This window comes from Musa acuminata, chromosome BXJ3-7 (genome assembly GCF_036884655.1).
Source record: "Musa acuminata AAA Group cultivar baxijiao chromosome BXJ3-7, Cavendish_Baxijiao_AAA, whole genome shotgun sequence".
NCBI lineage: Eukaryota > Viridiplantae > Streptophyta > Magnoliopsida > Zingiberales > Musaceae > Musa > Musa acuminata.
This window is the reverse complement of record NC_088355.1, coordinates 6,845,531-6,867,495: the sequence shown is the minus strand read 5'-3', so window position 1 is coordinate 6,867,495 and position 21,965 is coordinate 6,845,531. Positions and strand designations below refer to the sequence as shown.

The 21,965-nt window shown below is 38.6% G+C and overlaps 4 protein-coding genes across 4 annotated transcripts; 2 read left to right on the top strand and 2 right to left on the bottom strand.

Moving 5' to 3' along the window:
- Positions 1 to 1,702: 1,702 nt before the first annotated feature.
- On the top strand, positions 1,703 to 3,969 carry LOC135642532 (cytochrome P450 711A1-like). The gene is made up of 5 exons (XM_065158756.1): positions 1,703 to 1,980; positions 2,118 to 2,270; positions 2,556 to 3,306; positions 3,384 to 3,479; positions 3,555 to 3,969. The coding sequence occupies exons 1-5, from the start codon at positions 1,736 to 1,738 to the stop codon at positions 3,888 to 3,890; spliced, it is 1,581 nt and encodes a 526-aa protein (XP_065014828.1). The 5' UTR covers positions 1,703 to 1,735; the 3' UTR covers positions 3,891 to 3,969.
- A 226-nt stretch (positions 3,970 to 4,195) lies between these two features.
- LOC103991228 (IQ domain-containing protein IQM1) lies at positions 4,196 to 8,288 on the bottom strand. The gene is made up of 10 exons (XM_009410594.3): positions 8,178 to 8,288; positions 6,911 to 7,392; positions 6,700 to 6,814; positions 6,504 to 6,569; positions 6,125 to 6,213; positions 5,923 to 6,010; positions 5,697 to 5,834; positions 5,392 to 5,484; positions 5,115 to 5,216; positions 4,196 to 4,945 (listed from the first exon to the last, which is right to left on the bottom strand). The coding sequence occupies exons 2-10, from the start codon at positions 7,351 to 7,353 to the stop codon at positions 4,472 to 4,474; spliced, it is 1,608 nt and encodes a 535-aa protein (XP_009408869.2). The 5' UTR covers positions 7,354 to 7,392; positions 8,178 to 8,288; the 3' UTR covers positions 4,196 to 4,471.
- Positions 8,289 to 9,501: 1,213 nt separating this feature from the next.
- On the bottom strand, positions 9,502 to 14,801 carry LOC135642860 (BTB/POZ domain and ankyrin repeat-containing protein NPR1-like). The gene is made up of 4 exons (XM_065159344.1): positions 14,236 to 14,801; positions 12,645 to 13,392; positions 10,522 to 10,722; positions 9,502 to 9,898 (listed from the first exon to the last, which is right to left on the bottom strand). Exons 1-4 carry the CDS (start codon positions 14,770 to 14,772, stop codon positions 9,657 to 9,659), a joined length of 1,728 nt encoding a protein of 575 aa, XP_065015416.1. The 5' UTR covers positions 14,773 to 14,801; the 3' UTR covers positions 9,502 to 9,656.
- A 6,197-nt stretch (positions 14,802 to 20,998) lies between these two features.
- LOC135642475 (glutaredoxin-C7-like) lies at positions 20,999 to 21,497 on the top strand. The gene has a single exon (XM_065158653.1). The coding sequence runs from the start codon at positions 21,060 to 21,062 to the stop codon at positions 21,414 to 21,416; it is 357 nt and encodes a 118-aa protein (XP_065014725.1). The 5' UTR covers positions 20,999 to 21,059; the 3' UTR covers positions 21,417 to 21,497.
- Positions 21,498 to 21,965: the final 468 nt, after the last annotated feature.

The window sequence follows — 21,965 nt, the reverse complement described above, 5'->3', positions numbered from 1 at the left end:
TTTTGTCAGCGGATGTTTTGTGATCTCACTCAGCCTCAGCTGTAGAGTGGAGAATCAATGGGTCACGTTTCAACTATGGAAGTGGAGGTGCGCAAAGTGGCAATTGTTTAATTCACACTTGTGTTTGTTTGATTACAAGTGACAAGCATTACTACAGTGGTAAGTGTATACCACTGCTGTTGCCAAGCATGATAAGTCCTACTAAAACATGTAGCTGTAGAGTGTCGATTTATGGTGAGCAAAGCTTCTCTACAGAAGTATTCCAACTAAGAAGATGAACAAGAAGCTCGGAAGGAAGAAGTAAGAAACATTGATGACCGCAATCTAAATCTAAATGCTCGCACAATTGATATTAAGTTTTGATCACTCTTTAACATACCTTCTATTATCTTTTTTTGCTCTCTCTCTCTCTCTCTCTCTCTCTCTCTCTCGTCTCCAATCTTACCATCATTTTGTTTGGTTTCTATCACATATTGCTATTTATTTCGGGAAAATTATCTTTTTCTTATGGTATATATTTTGAACATTGAATTTACCTAATATAATCTTAAATATATGAATAATATGTGAATGAAACTTCTTTAACCCAATTAGAACTTAGTCAAGTATAGTCAACTCCTATCCTTTATCATCTCTACTTCTAAATATTAACCTTGGGATGATTGCTCTATTAATCTTGTTGAGTCTAAACCATTAATTTAAAATGTCTAAACTAAAGTTAACAATAATACACTTATCAAACCCTTATAACTCAATATTAGTCTTGTCCTATTTTCGATATGAGACTAATCGAGATGTTATAGATATAGAGATCATATTAAAATGGAAGAATATTTCTCTAACATAGTTTAGTTAAAATGGTACATAATAATATCAAAAGTTGATCAGAGTAATAATATTAATCAAAGCTAACAAAATTAATAAGTCAATTATCGAATCAAGTAAGAACATGGTAAATAATATCATAATGATCTAGCATTAGATGTGAGGAGAGGTTTGAGTATCAATTGACTATCTATGTACCAAGTCAGATGAAACATCACATCATGAAGTCATCACTCAACCTATGTGTATTATATTAGAATGTGTTTATGCTTGAAGTTATAAGTAGGAGAGATTAACACTCTTAAACTTAGTCCAATAGATATGTTATGCTAGTAACTTAGATTAATAAGCAATTTATTAGATCAAACCAATTAGATATAGACATTGCAAAAATATAATCAATTTCTTATTGAAATTAGAGTTAATCATTGCCTACAATCGAAGAAATAGGTAGAGTTGTACTAGTTTCAAGATTCCTCAATCATGATACTCGGAGGTGCTATCTTTCAATGATTCCATCACCACTATGAACGATACATGTGAGTTTTCCATGCCACTTTCTTGAATAGGCCAATCATCTCGTAGCTAACCACAGTCGCAGCATCATGGAACGAGGAACCCTACCAAAAGAACCAAAGATTTTTGCGTCAATGAATCTTAATTTCCTTTGTGCTTTGGATGTTCGCTGTTGATAGTGTGAAGTTGTTCCAGATTATACTCCACCATGAATCCCGACCAATGGATCATTGCAGAAATCCACTGGTGTCGACCCCATCATGCACAGTGTTTTGCCATCTTTTGCTGCCACATCCCATTTGATCCCCTCTATAAAAGTGTAGCCATCGCTCTCCCATTTCGTCACGGTCCACTCGCTACTCTCTCTCTCCATATACATACATATCTGTGCTTCATGGAAGATAGAGTCCTTGAAATCGTGGAGAGTGTGGAGAGCTTGGTAAGGTCATGTGCTCCCTTCTTCCTCGCATCCATGGCTTTGCTTTTAGGGTTCCTGGTTTACTTCTACGCACCATACTGGAGAGTGAGAAGAGTGCCCGGTCCTCCAACAACGTTTCCTCTTGGCCACATTCCTTTCCTCGCCAAGCACGGGCCAGATATCTTGAGAGTGTTTGCTAAGAACTACGGGCCAATCTTTAGGTAAACATGCAAGACTCTCCCTTGTCATTTCACCAAGCAACATGCACACGTAGAGCAATCTCAAGTACACGAGTGGGAAAATAATCTCTGGTGTTGAAGGCTATAAAGTCGATGATGTTGAACTCGTTAATGATCAGATTTCATTTGGGAAGGCAACCACTAGTGATTGTAGCAGATGCAGAACTCTGCAGGAAGGTGGGGATTAAGAACTTTAAAGACATAAGGAATAGAAGCAGCCCTTCGCCTGCAACTGGGTCACCTCTACTTCAGAATGGACTCTTTCTTTTAAGGTACCGTACCCCCTTCTCTCGTATATATATAATGCTAGTCTTCTGGAGTGTAGTTGGAGAAGATGGACCTTATCGGGAAGGTCAACCAAGTCAATAGGGAAGCGAATCTTGTCAATTATGTTTGTCTCAATTAATATCAATATAGATTCATGACCTTATCGGATTTGGACATGTATCCAAGATCCATTTGATTCAAATCCGACGCGGTAATATTGCTATTTGAAGCACACACAAACAAGCACAGTCTATATATAGAGTAAAAGAATGAATGCTTTGACTTCAAAGGGACTCGAGGTGGACTTCAACGCGAAACATCATCACCTCCCTTTACCAACCCGCCCACCTCGCAAGCCTTATCCCCACCATGCACCACTATGCCACCTCCTTCTGCCACACCATCTCCACGATCCAACGCAACCGAGAAGACGTCCCATTCTCCGAGCTCTCCCTGCGCCTCGCCATCGACATCATCGGCAAGACCGCTTTCGGCATCGAGTTCGGGCTCCTCAACGACGACGACGACGATGATGATGGTTCCTGCTTCCTCCGGCAGCACACCTACGCCATCTCCTCCCTCAAGATGGACCTCTCCGGCTCCCTCTCCACGGCATTGGGCCTGATCGCCCCGGTGCTCCAAAACCCTTGCCGTGAAATATTCAAGAGGATCCCCGGCGCCGCCGACTACAAGCTGCACCAGATGAACCAGCAGCTGTGCGACAGGATCGACGCCATCATCGCGAAGAGGTCGAGCGAGATGACCCGTGAGTCCAAGGACTTCCTGGCGGCACTGCTGAACTCGAGACAGACGCGACTCGCCGAGAACCTCCTCACCGACAGCTACGTCCGAGCACTCGTGTACGAGCACCTCATCGCTGGGACGAAGACGACGGCCTTCACGCTGGCGATGACGGTTTACCTGGTCTCGCGACACCCAGATGTGGAGAAGAAGCTGGTGGACGAGATCGATCGCTTTGGCCCCCGTGATCTGATCCCAACCTTCGACGACCTTCACTCCAAGTTTCCTTACCTCGATCAGGTAAGCAGCAACGCAGCTCGAGGTTGCCGCACGTACGCTGCAGGACGAACACAACACAAGCTGTTCTTGTCATGCAGGTGATCAAAGAGTCCATGAGGATGTACACAGTCTCGCCACTGGTCGCAAGAGAGACGTCGCAGCAGGTTGAGATCGGAGGATACGTTCTACCGAAGGTGTCCTGCTGTCGTCCATGACAGAATCAGCTCGCTCATCCTGCAAGGGAACTAACAGTGGCTGCTTTCGCGCAGGGGACATGGGTTTGGCTTGCGCTGGGGGTCGTGGCCAAAGACTCGAAGCAGTTTCCGGCGCCGGACGTGTTCCGGCCAGAGAGGTTCGATCCGGCTCGTGATGAAGAGAAGCGAAGGCACCCGTACGCGCACATTCCATTCGGCATCGGTCCGCGCGCATGCATCGCCCAGAAGTTCGCCATACAAGAAGTCAAACTCGCGCTGATCCAGCTTTACCGGCATTACGTCTTCCGGCGCTCTCCCGAGATGGAGTTGCCGCCGGAGTTCCAGTATGGTCTGATCTTATCGTTCAAACGCGACATCATGCTCCGAGCAATCAAACGTGCCAATGATTAGATCAGCCAGTGATGCAAGCAAGCATGCATGTCGTGTAGTCAGCGTCTAAATAAGGCCAGTCTTGATGTATTGTTATATGACTCATGATGCAAATTATGCCTTTGGAATTGGCTCTGTAATTTCATGCTAATAGTTAATATTTCTTGCTTTAGAATGTTGCTTGAATGTGAGGTGACAATGGAATCCATGCATAATTTTGATGCAGTATAGCTTCAGGTAAACAGAGGAATATGAAAGATGAGCTTTACTTTCTCTTTGAGAAGAATTCTATACATTAATTCCATCTCCTTAGCTATGAGGGGAAAGAAAAAAAGAATGTGCTTACAAAAAGGTTGATCTCATTTTGAGAGGAACCAAAAAAGAGGGGAAAAAAAGAAGTGAGATATGAATTATATCAGTTAACAAATATACAAGAAGATAAACAAAAGAAAACAATTAGTTGGCCAATGCATCGTTCCTTCATTCATCTTCAAGCACCAACCTTGAGAATCTGAACTACTAGGTGCCAAAAGTGGCTTGAAAACAGCTGCATCATTCCATGCTGCAATCTGCAAATAATTAGCATCGGCAAGACCGATAAATCAGCAACGTCTGTGTTTCGAAAGAGTAAGAGAGATCGCCGGAGAAGGCAGGTGGATGCCAGCAAGTGAGGGGGATAGCATGATTCTAGAGTTGGGGCGAGGTGACGGGATCGGTCCATTGTTTCCGACAGGGGAAGGAATAGACCTCGGTGACAGGTTAACTTGCTCGAGCGCCTTAAACTGGAGATCGGTTGGGTAGTTCCGAACACACCTAATGCGAGGCCCAACCCCGGTTGTCCATTTGCGAAGATGATGGTTCACCGATTCAACAGTGGTCTCAATCTCATTGCCTTCATGGCACTCAGCTCCGAGAGAGTATGCAGGCCTCTCCTCTGCCTCACAGTCACTCAAATCTCCTGCATGATGTGTTGTAGATTCACCTTCTACCTCTACACCTTTATCGCTATCTGTCATTGAGTCACTCGTGGTCATCTTGAATGAAGGGTAGTCATCATCATAGCCAACTGGATTTCTCTGAAGAACCATGAACAATAATACATCAGTCTCCTGTGAGATTTTTAAGATAAACAGAATGTTTATAAGAGATTTTCTCTTCCAGAAATACTAATATTGGAGGCTCAAAATACTTCCTACCACTTAGCCATATAAATGGTTGATGAGGAAAGGGAAGCGAGAGATTTACCTTGACATCAGTGAGGTCAACATTGTTCTCTTCAAGGAAGCTGATAAATTCCCGGAAATTTTCTTCGGTTGGGAGGTAATGTCCACTGTGTGGCCAAACAGCCTACAGGAAAAAAGTCACTAAAATTATCAGATAACAATTTTATGCTTATCGAAAAGCTATATATTTTAAAAGTTGATGATGGTTTCGCTGAGATGAGCAAATACATCAACAATTGGAAGATTGACTATACTCGACGATCAAGGTTTTCAGTTGGACATAATTTGTCGACCAATACCTTCAGAGTTCCCTCCTTCACAATCAATCTTCCTGCAGCTATCGTAGCTCCACCAGCAAGAAAACTCGAGTGTTGAAATGAGCCCTTCTTTTTCTGCCCATAAATAAAAAGGAGTTGAGAATTACAAGTCTGCAAACAGAATGCAGCTACAGGGGAAGATCTTAAAACCACACCAAAGAACATATTCAGGTAAGAAATAAGATCCCTTCAACCTGGAAGGAGACAAGATTTCAGGAAAGAAGAATTATATGAAACGTAATTTATTTCCCAAATAAGAAAATAGTAAACAAGGACATGATACACACCTGGCCCACGTACAATGCCCTGATTGTACTGAGAACAAATATCCATTTAGAACCTTCAGTAGTATCCACCAATGTTCTATTTTTCTTGTAGACTAGCTTTCCATCCTCCACAATGACTTCATAAGCCAGCCTCTCTTTCTGAAATAAAAATGTTGCAAAAATGAATTGTTGAATGTTCAGAATTTTAATTCAATGTTTAAGATTTTTTAACTGGCAAGGTATGTACCGGTCCAAGATATTTAACACATTCCTGCTGAAGCTTGTTTCTAGGACACTTTGCAATGTTAACTTCTTTGCCATCACCAATATCCAACCTTCAATTTTCCACCCAAAAATAAGTTCAGAACCAAAACAAGCTACAATTTTTTCCATTAAGAAGGAAAAGAAACAGAAGTATGGATGTAAAAATGCAAGTGAGACATTCTTACCAGTAGAAAAATGGTTGTTTGCTCTCACTTTTAGTCCATATGTCGTAATACATATGCAGATTGTGCCCATAACGATGACGGGGATCAATCTGAAAGCAAAGACAAGAATGAGTATTCATTGCACTATCACTGCTAAATGTTGCACCTAAACCATAAGAGTTTATCCGAGTAGATGCCCTTTTAGGGGATTTGACTGTCACTTTGAGAAAACCAGTAATTTTTTCCTCTGTAAAACATTTGGTTCACATCATAATACATTCACAGAATTTTTTAGATTTAGAAAAAAAAAGGATTGTAGTATGTCTTGATTCCCCCGAACCCCACATCCCTGTTTTAGATTTAATAGGCATAAAGCAGGAAACAGAGATAATTAACTTACAGCTTCAAGCCAGTGTCGGAGTGCCAGCTTCTGTGCATTGTTATTCTTGGACAAACCCTTGCCAACCTACAAAGAACCAAAAAAAAAATCACAGTGATTTTGTAACAGTAATAGCTTAAAAAGACAATAGCTTCCAGCTTAATAGTGATATCTTAACATAGAACTATAAAGGCAAAAACATTAGTGATTGGACTACCTTAGCCGCTCTTGTTAGTGCCCTAGCCCAACGTGAAGCTGCTGTTTCTGGCTTTCCACCAATGAAAAATGATACTGAGCTGTGTTTGAGAGAGGCAAAATCCAATGCCTTCCACCTGTAACCAAATGAATATTAAATAAAAAATGATCGGAAAATTACTAATCGATTGGTACAAACTAGTAGTTAGAGAAGTATTGTTCTAGAAACTGACCATAATTCCTCGGCAACAACTGCACAATCTGCCAAATTTCTTCGAGTTCGATAACTCTTGTACACTTTTTGAAGCTTAACAGCTGCTGCATTGAGGTCTTTCGTAGGGCATGGGGACAACAAAGGACAGATTGCTGGGTTCAACACAAGAACTGTATCATGTTTGGTGTGCTGTGCCAAATTAGGTTGTTTTTTGTCATCTTCCAGGTACTGATTCTTGGATGATAAATTAGTTTCCAGCTTTACCTGCTCGTGATGCCAATTTTTGAAGCTCAATGATTCTCTCAAAGAAGCACTCAACTCAGTGTTGGCATGTAATTCATTTTGTTTGCAGCTAGCTGATCTTGTGATTGTCTTGACATCCTCAGTTTCTGTCAAAGCAAAAATCTTGCTTCTCATGAGTTCAACCCATGAGCAGTTGAGCAATGAAAGATGTAAGCCCATCAATGTTACTTCAGCACTTTGATTTAGGTGTGTAGTCTCCTGGATAAATAGCCAAAACCTAGTCAGCATCCCTACTGTTAAAATAACAATGCATCATGTATTTGAAATAATATCTTCATTCAAAGTTTGAACTATAATAAGTTCAGAGTATCCTAGTACAAAAGATTCTAAAATTTCAAGTCAATAGCAAAAGATCTCCATATATTCTGCATATGAATCTCATTCCCAAAAGAAAATTTTCCTTATCAGCTACTGACAGAAACGGGCATTGTAGTGCATTGTAGTTAGCCAAATAGCTTAATTACTAGGCATTTATCGACCAAGATTGCTAGTGCGGAACTAATTTGCCACCAAAGAAACACCAGTGATTAGCTTCTAGCAAGCAAATGATTTCCATGTCTGATTGATTGGCAAAGACATAGATAGAAAGATGACCCCTAAATTCCCGAAATATACAGGGCTGGAAGGAGTGTGAACAGAAAAAGAACGATTATGATGAAAACATGAATACTAAAATATTGATCCTAAATGGAAGAGATTTATCTCTGCTAAACATTCACCAATTGCAGAAAAGAATGCTTAAAGCTTATTCTTCTGCCCACACCAGAGAATCATGTGTCCTCTAGAAAACCTATTCCATTATATTACCAAGCAGTTGAAACATTTGCAACTTTGGAACCCTACTTCGGCTACAAGAGGAGCAACTCAATGCACACCCCAAAAGAACACTGTATCAGAAACATCAATGACGCTTCTCTCAAAGAAAGAACAGGAAGGCGTAAAAATCAAATTTTTATCATGAAAAACACCTTCTTTCATCTTACCTCTGAATCCCTAAAGAGAATGCAAGTAACCCTGAGGTGAAGAGAAGCAGCACTCAACAAAGAGGGACACCAAAAATGCTGCAAGAACCGGAAGCGTGCAACCACCTGGCAGCCGATCGATTCCTATTTATACTCTGAGGATGGGCACCTCGATGTCGTCAGCCAAGACGAAATGAGTCATAGGAGGCCCGCAGACTCAATAGAAAATGGACAAAAAAATTTCCAAAAGGACCACCAGGTAGTGAATTCTGGGCATAAATGGATTAGAGGCTGTTTTCTTGGTGGGAAAGATTCGAGGAGGGAGAGGAGATGTGGGAGGATATGGTCAGAAATTTCATAGTCAGGGTTTCACTGTCAAAGCAAAGTGATGTCATGCTTTGAGGAAGTCAAACCGATGGTGTTGAGAACAATATTGTTTTTGACTGCTTCCAGCCTACCACCTCCCCAAGTAATCCCTGAGTCACTCGGTTGACCTTGAAATCAACCAAACCATCAATCAGGTGAAGCCTTGGCACCGACGGAAGTTCTGCAACATAGATCGAGAGTCGTCCATGATCCACTCCTCTTGCACATCATTTCCAGCTTAATTACGTCCTTCCTGGTGGTGGTGTCTCCACCGAAGGATGCTTGACAGAGTCATACGAAGGATCAAGACAGATGCTTGGTACGGAGGAACAAACGATGCACTGACGCAGCGTCAAACCACGCGGCGAAGGCAACAGAGGTCTGCCCCACTCCGGTCCGGAGTTGCTTGTCAACCAAGTTCACTGCTGGCGTATAAAGTGGGGACGAACAGCTCAGCACCTGAGAGACGGAGGCCAAGAAGATTGGAACGTGGTGTCGACTGAAATAGTCCACGTCTTTGCACGCTTTGACGTCGGAGGGGATGCTGCCGTTGACTCGGGAGAGGTAGGGATTATGTGCCGTAATGGCTGATGTCAAGTAATATAACTGCTTGCGATTACTAGCATCTCTACCCTTTGACCTCTGAGGTCGGATCAACCGGCCCAACAACCGCACGCTGGTTTGCCTTCTCCGTTCAAACTAAGATAGCGAGCTGAGCAGCTAAGGATCGACCATGAGAGTCCCGCGATCAAAGGCTGTCCTCTATGTTTGCTTCGCTGTGGCTCTTTACAGAGAGAAGCTGTATCTTTGTTTACAGTTTCAATGTGTTTGAGCGCAAGCAATTCCATGGAATTTGAGCAGTAGCTGATCGAAGAAGCCACAGATGCAGATACTGAAACTGTAGCCAACCACCGAAAAATTCTTCAAATGATTCAGTCGTACAAATGTTGTCAGCCATGAGACCCTTTATACAAGAGACTAAATAGAATGTGAAGCATTCCAGGACAAAATTTGAAACAGAACAGATCCATCACACCAAAATACATTTTACAGCAGGACCAAGAACAAAATGTTCCCAGTGCAGGAGTCAGCAAAAGGAAGCCATAGGAAATGTAGGAGATACAGCACAATGTATCATCTTTGTGTTGGTACAATGCCGACCGATGTTGATGATGATGAGGAAGACAAAGCAGACTTGTTGAATTCCTCCTTGTCCTCGCTGAATGCTCTCGACAGGGCATCCTGAAGTTCCAAAAATCTCATCCTCTTCTCTTCTGATGCATCATGCTCAAGATAAGCAAAATCTGTCGAGTCATCATCCATGATCTTATTGATAACCGCTGAGCACCGGGGAAAAAAGCGCTTCCCGAGTTCCACTGTTACGTGCCATTATCGACTTATATCAGTTGAATGTTGAAGGGCACTTAGAATCCAGAAAACTAACCAGAAAATAGAAAAATATGGCATATTACAATGTTTTCTCGATATGCCAGTCGATTCAACTTATCTCATACAAACAGAAGGTTATCGATTGCATGATGAATCAGCTACAGAAGTATGAAACTAACACTACAGTGTGAAATGATATCTGACCAACTTGTTACCATGTTCGATTGAATGAAAGAGGAACTTAAGTCAAATAAAAGCCACATTTTTCAAAAGATTGTAGCAAGTAATGTGCCTCATTCAGTCTAGCATAGAGGAAAACAGTAATTTAAATGAAAGGTAAACTTTTCAGATGATTATGACAAGCTTTGTTTCTCATTAAATTTGTCGAAGAGCACTAGTCTTAAACCTTCATTTAGCTTACTAATAAGTATTTAACATCAGTAAGATTCACCTCATCTTTCAGATTATCTACCACCACATTGCATTTTGAACCATCAACTTGATTGTCGCATTATGAATTGTTACTCGCAGCTAACGATATATTTTTTGACTTGAAAGGATCAAGCTATGAAAAGACTTCGAAAATGGAACAAAATGCTTGAAGGAATACCTGTTCTGGAAAGTGCTCTCATACGTGCTAGATGCTCTTCTTTGATCGTGAATGGTGTTTCATTTAGATCCGCTGCTGTTCTTTGATTTCCAGTAGAATGGCTAGTAGTAGACCCTAAGGTAAATTCTAATGTGCCATCAACTCGAGCAATGTCCATGGCAACCCTTGCCTCCATGGGGAATAATAATCTTGCAAGAGTGACTGCACAGTGACAAAACAATAAAATAAATTAGAGAAAACAAATGTATAATGAACAAATTCTAAAATTTTATATGCTACATAATAATTTCAAGGTCACGAGTTGGTGCTATGGAGTAAATAGCTAGAATTCTATAAGGTTCTGAATACCATACCATATTGATGTACCGATCAACTATCGGTATGGTACGTACAGAGCTGTACTGAGCATACTGACACACGATACACTAAGGTGTACTGATATACCACCCATACCGAGCGGTACGGTACGGTATTGTAAACCATTAACTTTTTCACCATAATTATGATCTTTAAACTAAGCATCCTCCCTAAGCATATGAATTTCTTGAAAACTAAGTTGGAAAAAAGGGATCTGCCTAATGTTACACCAATCATACATATTGTTAATTAGCATCTTATAATTCAAAATACAACAAGATATGCAACAAGAGCTAAGATTGCAGCAGTGTAAGTATAGATTTCGACCACAGAAAACCTTGCGATTACATAAATACATTACTTGAAAGCATCCAACAAAGGCGACGTAGATGTGACTAGGAAGTACTCATGCATCACACAATGACGATCTGAATTGGAGGTTTGATTAGAAGAATTGAAAACGGAACAGAAACTTGTACACATTGTTTGTGATCATGCTGAGCTCAATAAAACAAAAGTGATAGAATATATTTTTTAAAGTAATTTCTAAAATTTTGTTGACAACTAAACTCATTTTTTAAACTCAATAAGTTGAATATCCAATTGTAAGCGTACTTGAAAAGGATTGAAATACCAATTTTGTAGCTTCGGAAGAGACTGAATATGCTTCAATATAAATCACAAAATATAACTCCAACCATGTCTTAAGGTGATGACCAATAGATAATTACCTTTTTAAGTAGCATTACTGCATCATCAGTAAGATCACAAAAAACCAATCAAGATGAAAGGATATACATGCAACAAAAGTAGCTACCTTTAAAACCAAGGTGTAAAAGAAAGAAAAAATAATAAAATCATTCACATGATGAAGTCATGTGATATACACAACTAATTTATTGTGTTACTCAGGTTCTTTTGCATTCAACAAAGTGTTGCAAAGACATAAATTACCTCCAGGCACATATGAAAGCACTCAAGAAGCAAGGAAATTAAAGAAAAAGAAAACAATTTAGTAGCTATGGGTCTGAAAAATCTCAAAAACTAAAAAAGTCAATTTTCTCATTAGGCACCAAAGGATCGAGTAATGCCATACTTGTGGATAAATATTTGATGCAAAATCACAGCCTTGATAATACATAGACAAACAAACAAATTCATGAACCAATGCAACAAAAATATACACATGCCTATATGACAAGGAGACACTTCTTTTTCAGATTTGATTATCATGTATCTTTATCTTCTGATCCCTCCTGACTCTATATAATAACGAAATGATAATGATCATGATGCTGATAAAAATTATCATTAATCATTCTTTCCAACATCACTGACTACTTTCATCTGATCATGCTATATTTGCCGATCTACAAAGTCATAATTTTTCTTTCCTGCAGTCTATTGCTCAATATAGGTTGACATAGCTGGAACAGATATCCCAGGCTAAATGATACTTCATGGGAAGATCTGCTAAAGAGATTAAGTTTTTTTATAATAGATTGCTTTTTCTTGCAAGCATTTGTTGATGCTTCAGAGACTTGATGATTCTAGATTTTAATGCTCATGAAGACAATATGATAAAAAATTGAACACACTAAAGCCTTAGCTGCCTAGAAGTGAATTGAAAACCACAACATAATTTGGGTGTAAATAATTAACAATTGCTCATTTATGTTCAATCTAGTAGGGCACAAAGGAGAAAAAGCTCTGTGACTATTAGAAAAAAAGCAAGATAATATTAGGTAGGAAACAAATGAGATCACCTCGATTCTCAAGGTATAGTAATCTTCCCCGCAAGTCATCACCAGCTATTGCGAGAAAAGCAGAAGCTTCTCCTACTTGCGGGTCTCTTCTTTCAGCTTGCTCTAATATCTCGATGCACAAACGACTCTTGGGAGATGCTTGTCCTTCTTCAGTTGACTTGAAGTACTCCATGGACTTGGTGTGTCTCTTTGAGATCTGAACTGCTTTCCTTCCATCTAGTGTTAGATCAGAAGGTCTAGCTCCTTTTGTTAGCAGCGACACAATGATCTTGGGTTCCTTACGCATTGCAGCAATGTGAAGCACTGTATAGCCTCTGATGTTTCTATGGTTAATATCTGCAAGTTCAAGATCTAATAGCTCTGTTGTAACCTTTGAATCACAATATGCCACTGCATAATGCAAAGCACATGCATCATCTAGTGTTGTATTCCCCTCCTTCAACAGCATTCTTACTAAATCAACATCATCATTATCGAGAGCCCCATGTATTCTCTTGACACGTTTATCAGAAAAATTGATGCTTTCAGGTCCTACTGTTCCCAAATTCAAGCGTGAATCCATGATTTGCTTGACAATATCAGGAGTCATTGTCTTCTCAAGCGTAATGATGTCCAGGTCTGACTTAACTGCAATCTCTATGCACTTGTTGAATAATTTGGCACAAGAGCTATCACACAGGTTAGCGACAGATAGGATTACCGGAATGTCATCTATAGACACCTTGTCAAGAATATCAAGAAGGTGTCGCTGCAATGAAAAAACTGGTCATTGACCATCATTTGAAAGTAGTCCTAACAAATAAGCATACAAATCTATGATACGACTATCAGTAAAAAAATGAAGGAATTAGAAACTCAGCTGTTGTGACAAGACATCAAGAAAAATTGCATCAAGATGACAGCCTCATAGAGCTAGTTTAAGATCACAATAAGAGGCCTAAAACATGCTCTGATAATCCTGGAAATATTGTACGAAAACCAATCAAAAAATTTATGATATCGTTCATCATCTTAAGTTTTAATTTCTCTTCTTAGACAAAATCAAATATAATAACAACTCATTTAAGAAGGTGATATGTAAAGTTGGCATAAGCCAACTGGAAGATGTCAAACAGAGGAGAAGCCAGAAGTGAAATGGTTATATATGTTGTAAAAATTGTAGTTGTGTTTTGTCTCTGTAGACTCCCATAATTTTACATGATGTAAAGTTTGCATAAGCCAACTGGAAGATGTCGCTGCAAAGAGAGGACCTATCGCAGGATCTTGGCCAGTAAGAAAGATCTATCATTGCTAGCATATAACACCTCATACATTACCAGGAAGATCTGTCCTCCTAGTTGTAGTTTATGCTCATATGACTAGAAAACGTACATCTTCAAGACAGCAAATTAAGTACCAGATGACAAGAAACAGACGGATAGCCTAAAGAAATGATCAGAGTACCCTCAGATGAGGTTTGGATGAAGTTGACCGCCCATCAATCCACCAAGACTCCATCAAGAACGCATTTTTATCATGATTCATTTCTTGACACCCACCTAAAACCACAACCACCTTGAGAAGGAAACAGCAAAAGGGAAGAAAGGGTCACCTGGAAAAGACTGACCAGCTCGGAGATTTGGAAGACGAAGGAGGCGTAGAGCAGTTCGACCATGAAATCGACCACCGGCCGGCACGCCTCGTGCCGGCACTCTTCGTCCACGCACATGCACACCTCCTTGGTCAGCGGCGCCACCCTCCCTCTGTAGAGGTACCCGAGCACCGTCACCAAGGCGTCGTAGCCGACCACGAACCCGCTCACCAGCTTCGACAGCTCCAGCCTCACCGGCGCCAGCGCCCCCTCCCGCTCCGCGAACACCTCCCGAAAGAAGGGGCTCCGCGCGGACAGCACGCACCGGTGGACTCCGACCTCGCGCGCCGGCGCCCCGCCGTCCTCGACAGCGATGCGGGCGTCGGCGAACAACTCGAAGTCCGGCGACTCGAATGCGGCACCAAGGTTGTCAGATAAGCGGCGGAGGGCCTCCACATCGGCAGCGGGGTCGGGCGATGCGCCGCCGGCGAAGTGGACGCTGCGGCTGTTGTCGGAGACGGAGAACGCGGGGGCGGCAGTGAGATAGTTGTCTTCCATATCCCGCCGTTATACCGCTTTCCGTTGTGCGGCGCGATATCCATAGGATACCGTACACCGTATAAAATGAGAACGTAAAAAAAAAAAAATTATTAACTCTGATTAGTATTCCAATCTTATATTTTAAAAAATAATGTGAAATATTTAATCTTAATTCTCTTTGCATCGTTAATTTTATCGAAGAAAAAAATCACATATTATTGTCACGTATATTAATGAAAAGAATAAAATTATAATTTTATTATATTTTAAATTATTAATTTTATATAAGCTTCTCGTTCATCGCTCGTCGCACTTGTTGACTCGACGCTCGCCCGTCGCACCTTGATGTCAAAGAGTTTACTTCGGGCAAACATCGGGCAAGCAAGTGCGATGAGTGAACGAGTGCAACGGGTTACAGGCAAAAAGTTTATATAAAATTAATAATTTAAAAGATAATCAAATTATATTTTTATCATTTTCATACGTGATAACACATATGATTTTTTTATCGATTAAATTAACGACGTAAGAAGAATTATGATTAAATATTTCACTCTCGTAAATATATCAACCCTATGCTATTTTTTAAAATATAAGGATCGAAATGCTAATCATAGTGAACTACATGGATAATATGTAATTATGCTACGTAAAAAAAAATAGAGATTAAGAAGAAAAATAAGAAAGATTAAGATGAACTGTGACAGTGGATGTTTATCAGCACTTTTCTAATGCTCTACTGCTTGGAGTTGATTGTTTATCAGCTAATAAATGGAATCAATTTTATACACATTATTTTTAATTGGCTTGAATGTCATTTTGTTTGCATGTGAAGCTTAGTGGGAAACTATTAATGAATGCATTTATGTCCCCACCAAAGCATTCGGTGTTAATTAAAGACAAAGGAGATGAGGTTGTGAAGATGAGATGCTGAAATGGATGTGATTTGGGAAATAATTAATGAACAATTTGAGCTCCCTAAAGTCAAAACATGGGGATAGGCGGCAGAGTAAGAATATAATACAAAAGGAATGGTGATTAAGTGAGAGGTGGGGTCATAATTAACCTCACCACTTTGTTTCTTAGTGCAAAAATTAGCCCACAATGAGGACACCAACACTGACTTCTTATGGCTTTGCTTCATGTAAACTCTTTGATACAACCAAGAAAAATCTCTCCCTAGTGCTATATATATATATATACATATATATACATATATATATATTATATTGAGTGGATGATGGAATGGCAATTTAAGATGCAAGCAAGTTGCACTCTTGGGTTCAAATCAACAATTAATCAAAGGGTGTAATTATGGACCACTTTTTTTATGGGCTAATGAGTGGATTATATGCTAAGTTGCACTCTTGGGTTCAAATCAGATTGGCAATATAGTTAAATAGATTAGGTTTATATTGAAATGTTATGTATGACAAGTATATAGGTCAAGGACATGTACTATATTCCCCTTTGTCTCACTCAAAATGGCAAGTTGGAGTAACTGAGGTCCAATTGATTAGATCATTTATGAATGCTTCACAATAATTAATTACCTTTAGGCTGTCATGTTTCATGAATGATAAATATAATGTTTCAATGCTGGGGTGCCAAATAGCAATTATATGGTCTACATGAGATTAATAATAACAACAAGAACAAACAACATTATCAGAATATATAAACATAATTTAAAAAGTATATGTAACATAAAATGAAAAATAGAAAGTGAAAGACTAAATGGCTTGTGTTGTCAATCTCCAAAACTTTGTGGCATTAGATGTACACCTAATGACTTAAGAATTTATAATAGCATTGCTAACCATGGTTAAAAAAACTTACTCAAATTTTCCACCTGTTACATCATTGATGAAGTTAAATATTTTCATTTCGTCGTAATGATCAAGTAGTATTATAAGACTTGAGACTAAAAGAAATAGCAAATTAAATTAAATTTTGTGGGTAGATAGAAGTTGGTATGAGAATTTTAGTAAAATTAAAAGTCCTTAATATGAATATAGTCAAACTCTTGCAGTGAACCTTCCTATTTGGAAGTAATCCAATTCATTATAAATAAAAAAGAATAAAGAAAAATTTTGATCAAAAAAGACCTAGAGATCTCAATTTCCTATTGTCATTTGTATATTCCAATTTATAACGTTAATGTCGATGCCAAGCTAAAAAAGATTGAGAGTTAAAATCACATTCAATTAGTGTAAAATTATATCAAATGTTATGAACATTCATTTCAACTAAATCTCAGTGGAACTACGTCATCATCTAAAAATAACGTTCTTCATCATCTATATATCTCGAATTATAAACAATAGGTCCTTCAAAAATGACTCATCACATCGATGCCTGAATTGATGTCAAGCAAGAGTTATCTTTTTATTTTGGATCAATAGAAGTAACAAAATTAGTTCAAGAATAAAGAATTATATTAGCAACTTAGTATGACTAAAAATAAATAAATATTATTTATTTACAAGAGATTAAATAAGAAAAAGTTCTAGAGATATTGATAATACCATATTTAAAATTTGATATATTGGAAAATTTTAACACAAAAATGGTATAGGGATTATTTTTTATAAGGATCTTAAGAATAATATCTAAAAAGATAGAATTGTAATTCTAAAATTTATGAAAGGATAAAATATTTTGAATGTTATTAATGCTTATGTCCCTTAAGTCAGATTGGATAATCAAACCAAAATAAAATTTTAAAAAAGCTTAGATGATATCATTTAAGGAATGTTTATAATCGAAAAACCTATAATTGGAGGAAATTTGAATTATCATGTAGGGAAAACATATAGTAAATATAAATGGGTATTTTAGTAAGAAATGAAGATGGTGGTATAAGTTTAGATTTTATAACTCTGTTTGATTTTATAATTATAAATACTCACTTTAAAAAAAGAAATAAATATTTAATTACTTATAAGAATGGTTACAACTATAACTAGATAATTTTTTTTTCTCACTAGAAAGGTAGATAAAGTTATTTGTAAGAATTGTAAAGTTAGGTTGATGACATTAGATATTTACTGTGAAATATAGAAGAAAAAAATATTTGAAAAACTTAATATGACTATTTGGTGAAATTTTAAAGATGATAATATAAATATTTTTAAGAATAATATAGAAAGAGAGCTAATTTGAAACTTAGACGAGGATAATATTAATAATATTTGGACTATGATAACTAATAAGATTAAGAAGTTAACAAAAGATATTATTGATGAAATTCGAGGTTGAGGTGTAACCTTAAAAAGAGTTAGATGGTGGTATGAGAAAAGATGATAAAATTATTTTTATAAATTATTTAATAAATATTCCATAAAAGGTTTTGATTTAATGATAAATAATAGTGGTTGAGTTAATAAATATATATTTATTTAAAAAATTAGAGTTAATGAAATAAAAGATATATTAAAAAATATAAAAATAGAAAATAGTTTAGGAGATAAGAAAATAGTTTGATTAGCTAGCTTATTTAATAAAATCATAATATTCATAAGATGTCTTATGAATGAAGAAAGAATTTCTTAATGCCAATTTACAAAAACAAGGGTAATATATAAAATTATCCAAATTATACATAAATTAAAATCATGAGTCATGAGACACTGAGAAAGAGATCAAAATAGGATAAGACTTTAAACAAATATATCTAAAAATTGATTTAATTAGAATCCACATTAAATTTCTAACGTTTCATATTAATAATGAATGAACTTACTAGTTACTTACCTAATAAACCTCCCTACTAACAAAAATATTATCTTAATTAATAGGAGCCTAAGTAAAATTAATTATAAATTTGAGTCATAGAGATAAGCCTTAAAAACTGAAGATTTTGATTAAGCAAAACTAAGACTGAATATATAAAATATAATTTTAGTAACTCTAAAAATAAATAAATTAATAAAATATAATTTTATTAATTTGAGTGTTGGGTAATTAGAAAAAAAATATATACAAAAAAATTTATGTTGCCAAGGTAAGAATATTGAGATGGATATATAAAATAACTAGGAAAGATAAGAAAATAAATATATTTATTCATCAACAATCATATATCGCTTTAATATAATATAAGATAAGAGAAAATTATTTGAGATAATATAAATATTTATTGAGAAAACATCTGGAAGTTATAATAGAAAGAGATAAAATAATTAATATGAATGATATGAAGAGAGATAAAAAAAAAGACTTAAAAAGAATTGAATAAAAATTTATCTACGACTTTTTACTAATTTCAATAATAACATAGAATCCATCGTGTCGATCTCAAATAATTATAATTGATAATTTTATTGTTTTATTATTATCGTTGTATTTGCATCTCTCACGAATCACCCAACAGTTGTTGCTGATTAGACTCATTAAATTACAATTTCCACAGCGTAATTGAAGCCACTCCCAAGGAAATACATCACATCTAATGAACTTAGTATTCAATTGCCAATCGACCCTAACGTGGCATTTATGTGCATCCAAACAACTCTCCTCTTTGACCTTAGAACAGTAAGGTCAACCTATTTCCATAGCATTGTAGATAGTATAGAAATACTTTTTACTCACATTGACGTGAGGAAAAGAGAGTTGAAAGGCTATTTAAGATCAATAGCAGTGAAATTAGTGTCAATATCGCATCTGAATGTATTTAAAAGTATTAAATCACTCTTTCTAAACACAAACCTTATATTGCTAAAGATGATAATAGTGGTAAGAGATAAATATGTTTTAGATGATACCTATCACCAAACCAATATTTTTCTTTCAAATTTCCAATAGTTCAGACATATAGCTGAATCTGAAATTAGTGAATGGATTTCAATAGAATCATAGACTATACATTATTTTGTTGGAGATCCTAGAATGTTACAACAATGAATATATTACTCATTTATCTTCCTTGTCATAAAAGCAACATTTATTGAGTATTATTGATCCTTGCAAGCTTGGGAAATAAAGAACTAGGGTTCATTATTGGTGTTTGATAGCCAATGCATGCATGTGCATGAGTCAAAACTGGGTTAATTGTCACCAATTAATTAGGGTAGGGTCTTATTTTATTTATCATCATGTGGTCAAGTGGAACCACTGGTTTGGTGCATTGTGGTGGCTCTCTACGTGCCCAGTTTTCTCCCACCATCATCTTTCATTGCATGCATCTCCTCCCCGACCTAGTAAGCTATACAAGTACTCAAAGCACTAAAAGAATGGCACAGTGTCTCACTCATCATGAGGAACAACTATGAACTGTTCAGGAGTCTACGCTTCTGTTACTGATGCATTGATGAGTTTGGAAAATATTGTATATATTATTAATAAACACATTTTCCTTGCTTGTGGGTAATTGTAACCCTAAAAACATAGAAATACTATAAATGTTCTGAAACCGACATTTTAGTCAATATGACGTCTAGAGAGAGACAATACACATAATTGAACAAATATTATATATATATATATATATATATATATATTATAGTAACTTAAAGGAACTACAAGTGTCATCAAAGACGCACACTTACCCCGATACGATTACCTCCGCTGTGGTTGGGAACCCATGTGGGACCCATACACAGATAATCGGGTCCCACCGATGTCCTTGGTGAGAGGGAAAATGAGTACGGAAGTAATGGGTGCAGCTACCTGCTTACCTTTGCCACCACGGCAATCCACGTCAACGATCCCACCCGCTTTCACCGGATCCGTCGCCCACAAGCAACGCCTACCCCCATGGATGACGTCGTCGGAATCACACGTTGGGACCGCCCATTGGTCCAAACTTGTGTGCGCCGAAAGCGTCGGGCGCATCTCATCAAAAGCCCACATGCTTTCCCGTTGCGTCGTCCACGACGTCGAGCGTGATCGGATCCGCACCGTCCATCCGGCGACCAATCAGCGCGGCCGAGCATTTACCGCCCCCACCGTCTTCTACGCGCGCGTGGAGCCCGTCGCATCGCACGTGTCGATTGGGGGGCACCTGACGTCACGATCCGGGACGTCCACGGGGCTACTGTGACGCGCGGTGTGGAGGTGACGCCATCGCGCGTACCCCATTATCGCTCTCTCTCTCTCTCTCTCTGCTGTTTGCCGTCACAGTGGCGGTGACGTCATCTACCACGTGACCCCGGACAGCACCGCCTCCTCCGCCCCATATGATCTTGTCTTCCTTGCTCGCTTCTGATGGTATAAATTGGACGGTTCGTCTCCGTCCCTCTTCCATCGAACCTCCTTTTCCGTTGGCTCTTCTTGGTGGGTGGTTCTCTTTGCGATCTCCGGCGATGGAGATAGCGGCGAGCTCGACGCAGGGGGGACTTGGGTTGGGAGGGGCGCTGACGATCGACGGGGGCGAAGCGCCAGAGAGGAGGATGGAACGGCTTTTGAGGGAGAGCCCGGTGGTGGTGTTCAGCCGGCCAGGGTGCTGCATGGCCCACGTCATGCGGCGGCTGCTGGAGGCGGTGGGGGCACACCCCACGGTGATCGTGCTGGAGGAGGGGGAGACCGCGCCGGGGCCGGCGGCGGCGGAGGCCATGCCCGCGCTATTCATTGGCGGGGCGGCCGTCGGCGGCCTCGAGGGGCTCATGGCGCTCCACCTCGGCGGCGGCCTCGTGCCGCTTCTCCGAGAGGCCGGCGCGTGACGCGGCCCGTCCAAGGCCAATATTGTAAATTTACGATATTTCCCTTCTTTTTCCTTCTAAATTTGGGCCTCTTCCGATGCTCGTCTTTGTTTACCGCGTCACCTCTAACTGCCTTGTGAGAGAAAGCTTGTGTGACTCACTTTTGGGGCCATAGCTGGGTGAGTTCACAAGGCAGGTAGATGATAGGGTAAACGTCGGCGAGTAAGAAAAGGAATTCATGATTGTAAATACACAAGGGCGTCGTCGGATGGCTTAATATGAAATGGTGACAAAGGAAGGGTTTAAAGGGAAAAAAGGGGTTTAAATCCTTTAAAGCGTTTATTTTCCTATAAAATATACGTATTTTGGATATTACTTTCAGTATTCCCTTTTGATTTTCTCAAATAATAATCTTAATTTAAAAAAGCCTAAATTGCTCCGTAATTTTTTTTATCTTTTATGGTATCTTGATTACTATAATAAAAATAACATAAATTTTACTTTAAAATATTATAAATGAATCAAATAAAATTAAAATGTATTAGAAATTATTTGATTTAAATAGATGTT

Excerpts from the sequence above, each read along its gene's own strand:
- LOC135642475 (XM_065158653.1), top strand. The coding sequence starts at position 21,060 with ATGGAGATAGCGGCGAGCTCGACGCAGGGGGGACTTGGGTTGGGAGGG.
- LOC135642532 (XM_065158756.1), top strand. The coding sequence starts at position 1,736 with ATGGAAGATAGAGTCCTTGAAATCGTGGAGAGTGTGGAGAGCTTGGTA. Across the intron at positions 1,981-2,117 it reads AACTACGGGCCAATCTTTAG|ATTTCATTTGGGAAGGCAAC; the intron begins GTAAACATGCAA and ends GTTAATGATCAG. Across the intron at positions 3,480-3,554 it reads GAGGATACGTTCTACCGAAG|GGGACATGGGTTTGGCTTGC; the intron begins GTGTCCTGCTGT and ends GCTTTCGCGCAG.
- LOC135642860 (XM_065159344.1), bottom strand. The coding sequence starts at position 14,772 with ATGGAAGACAACTATCTCACTGCCGCCCCCGCGTTCTCCGTCTCCGAC. Across the intron at positions 13,393-14,235 it reads AGCTGGTCAGTCTTTTCCAG|CGACACCTTCTTGATATTCT; the intron begins GTGACCCTTTCT and ends TTTTCATTGCAG. Across the intron at positions 10,723-12,644 it reads ACTATACCTTGAGAATCGAG|TCACTCTTGCAAGATTATTA; the intron begins GTGATCTCATTT and ends GTCACTGTGCAG.
- LOC103991228 (XM_009410594.3), bottom strand. The coding sequence starts at position 7,353 with ATGGGCTTACATCTTTCATTGCTCAACTGCTCATGGGTTGAACTCATG. Across the intron at positions 5,835-5,922 it reads GTGTTAAATATCTTGGACCG|AAAGAGAGGCTGGCTTATGA; the intron begins GTACATACCTTG and ends TTTTTATTTCAG. Across the intron at positions 5,217-5,391 it reads TGAAGGAGGGAACTCTGAAG|GCTGTTTGGCCACACAGTGG; the intron begins GTATTGGTCGAC and ends TTTTTCCTGTAG.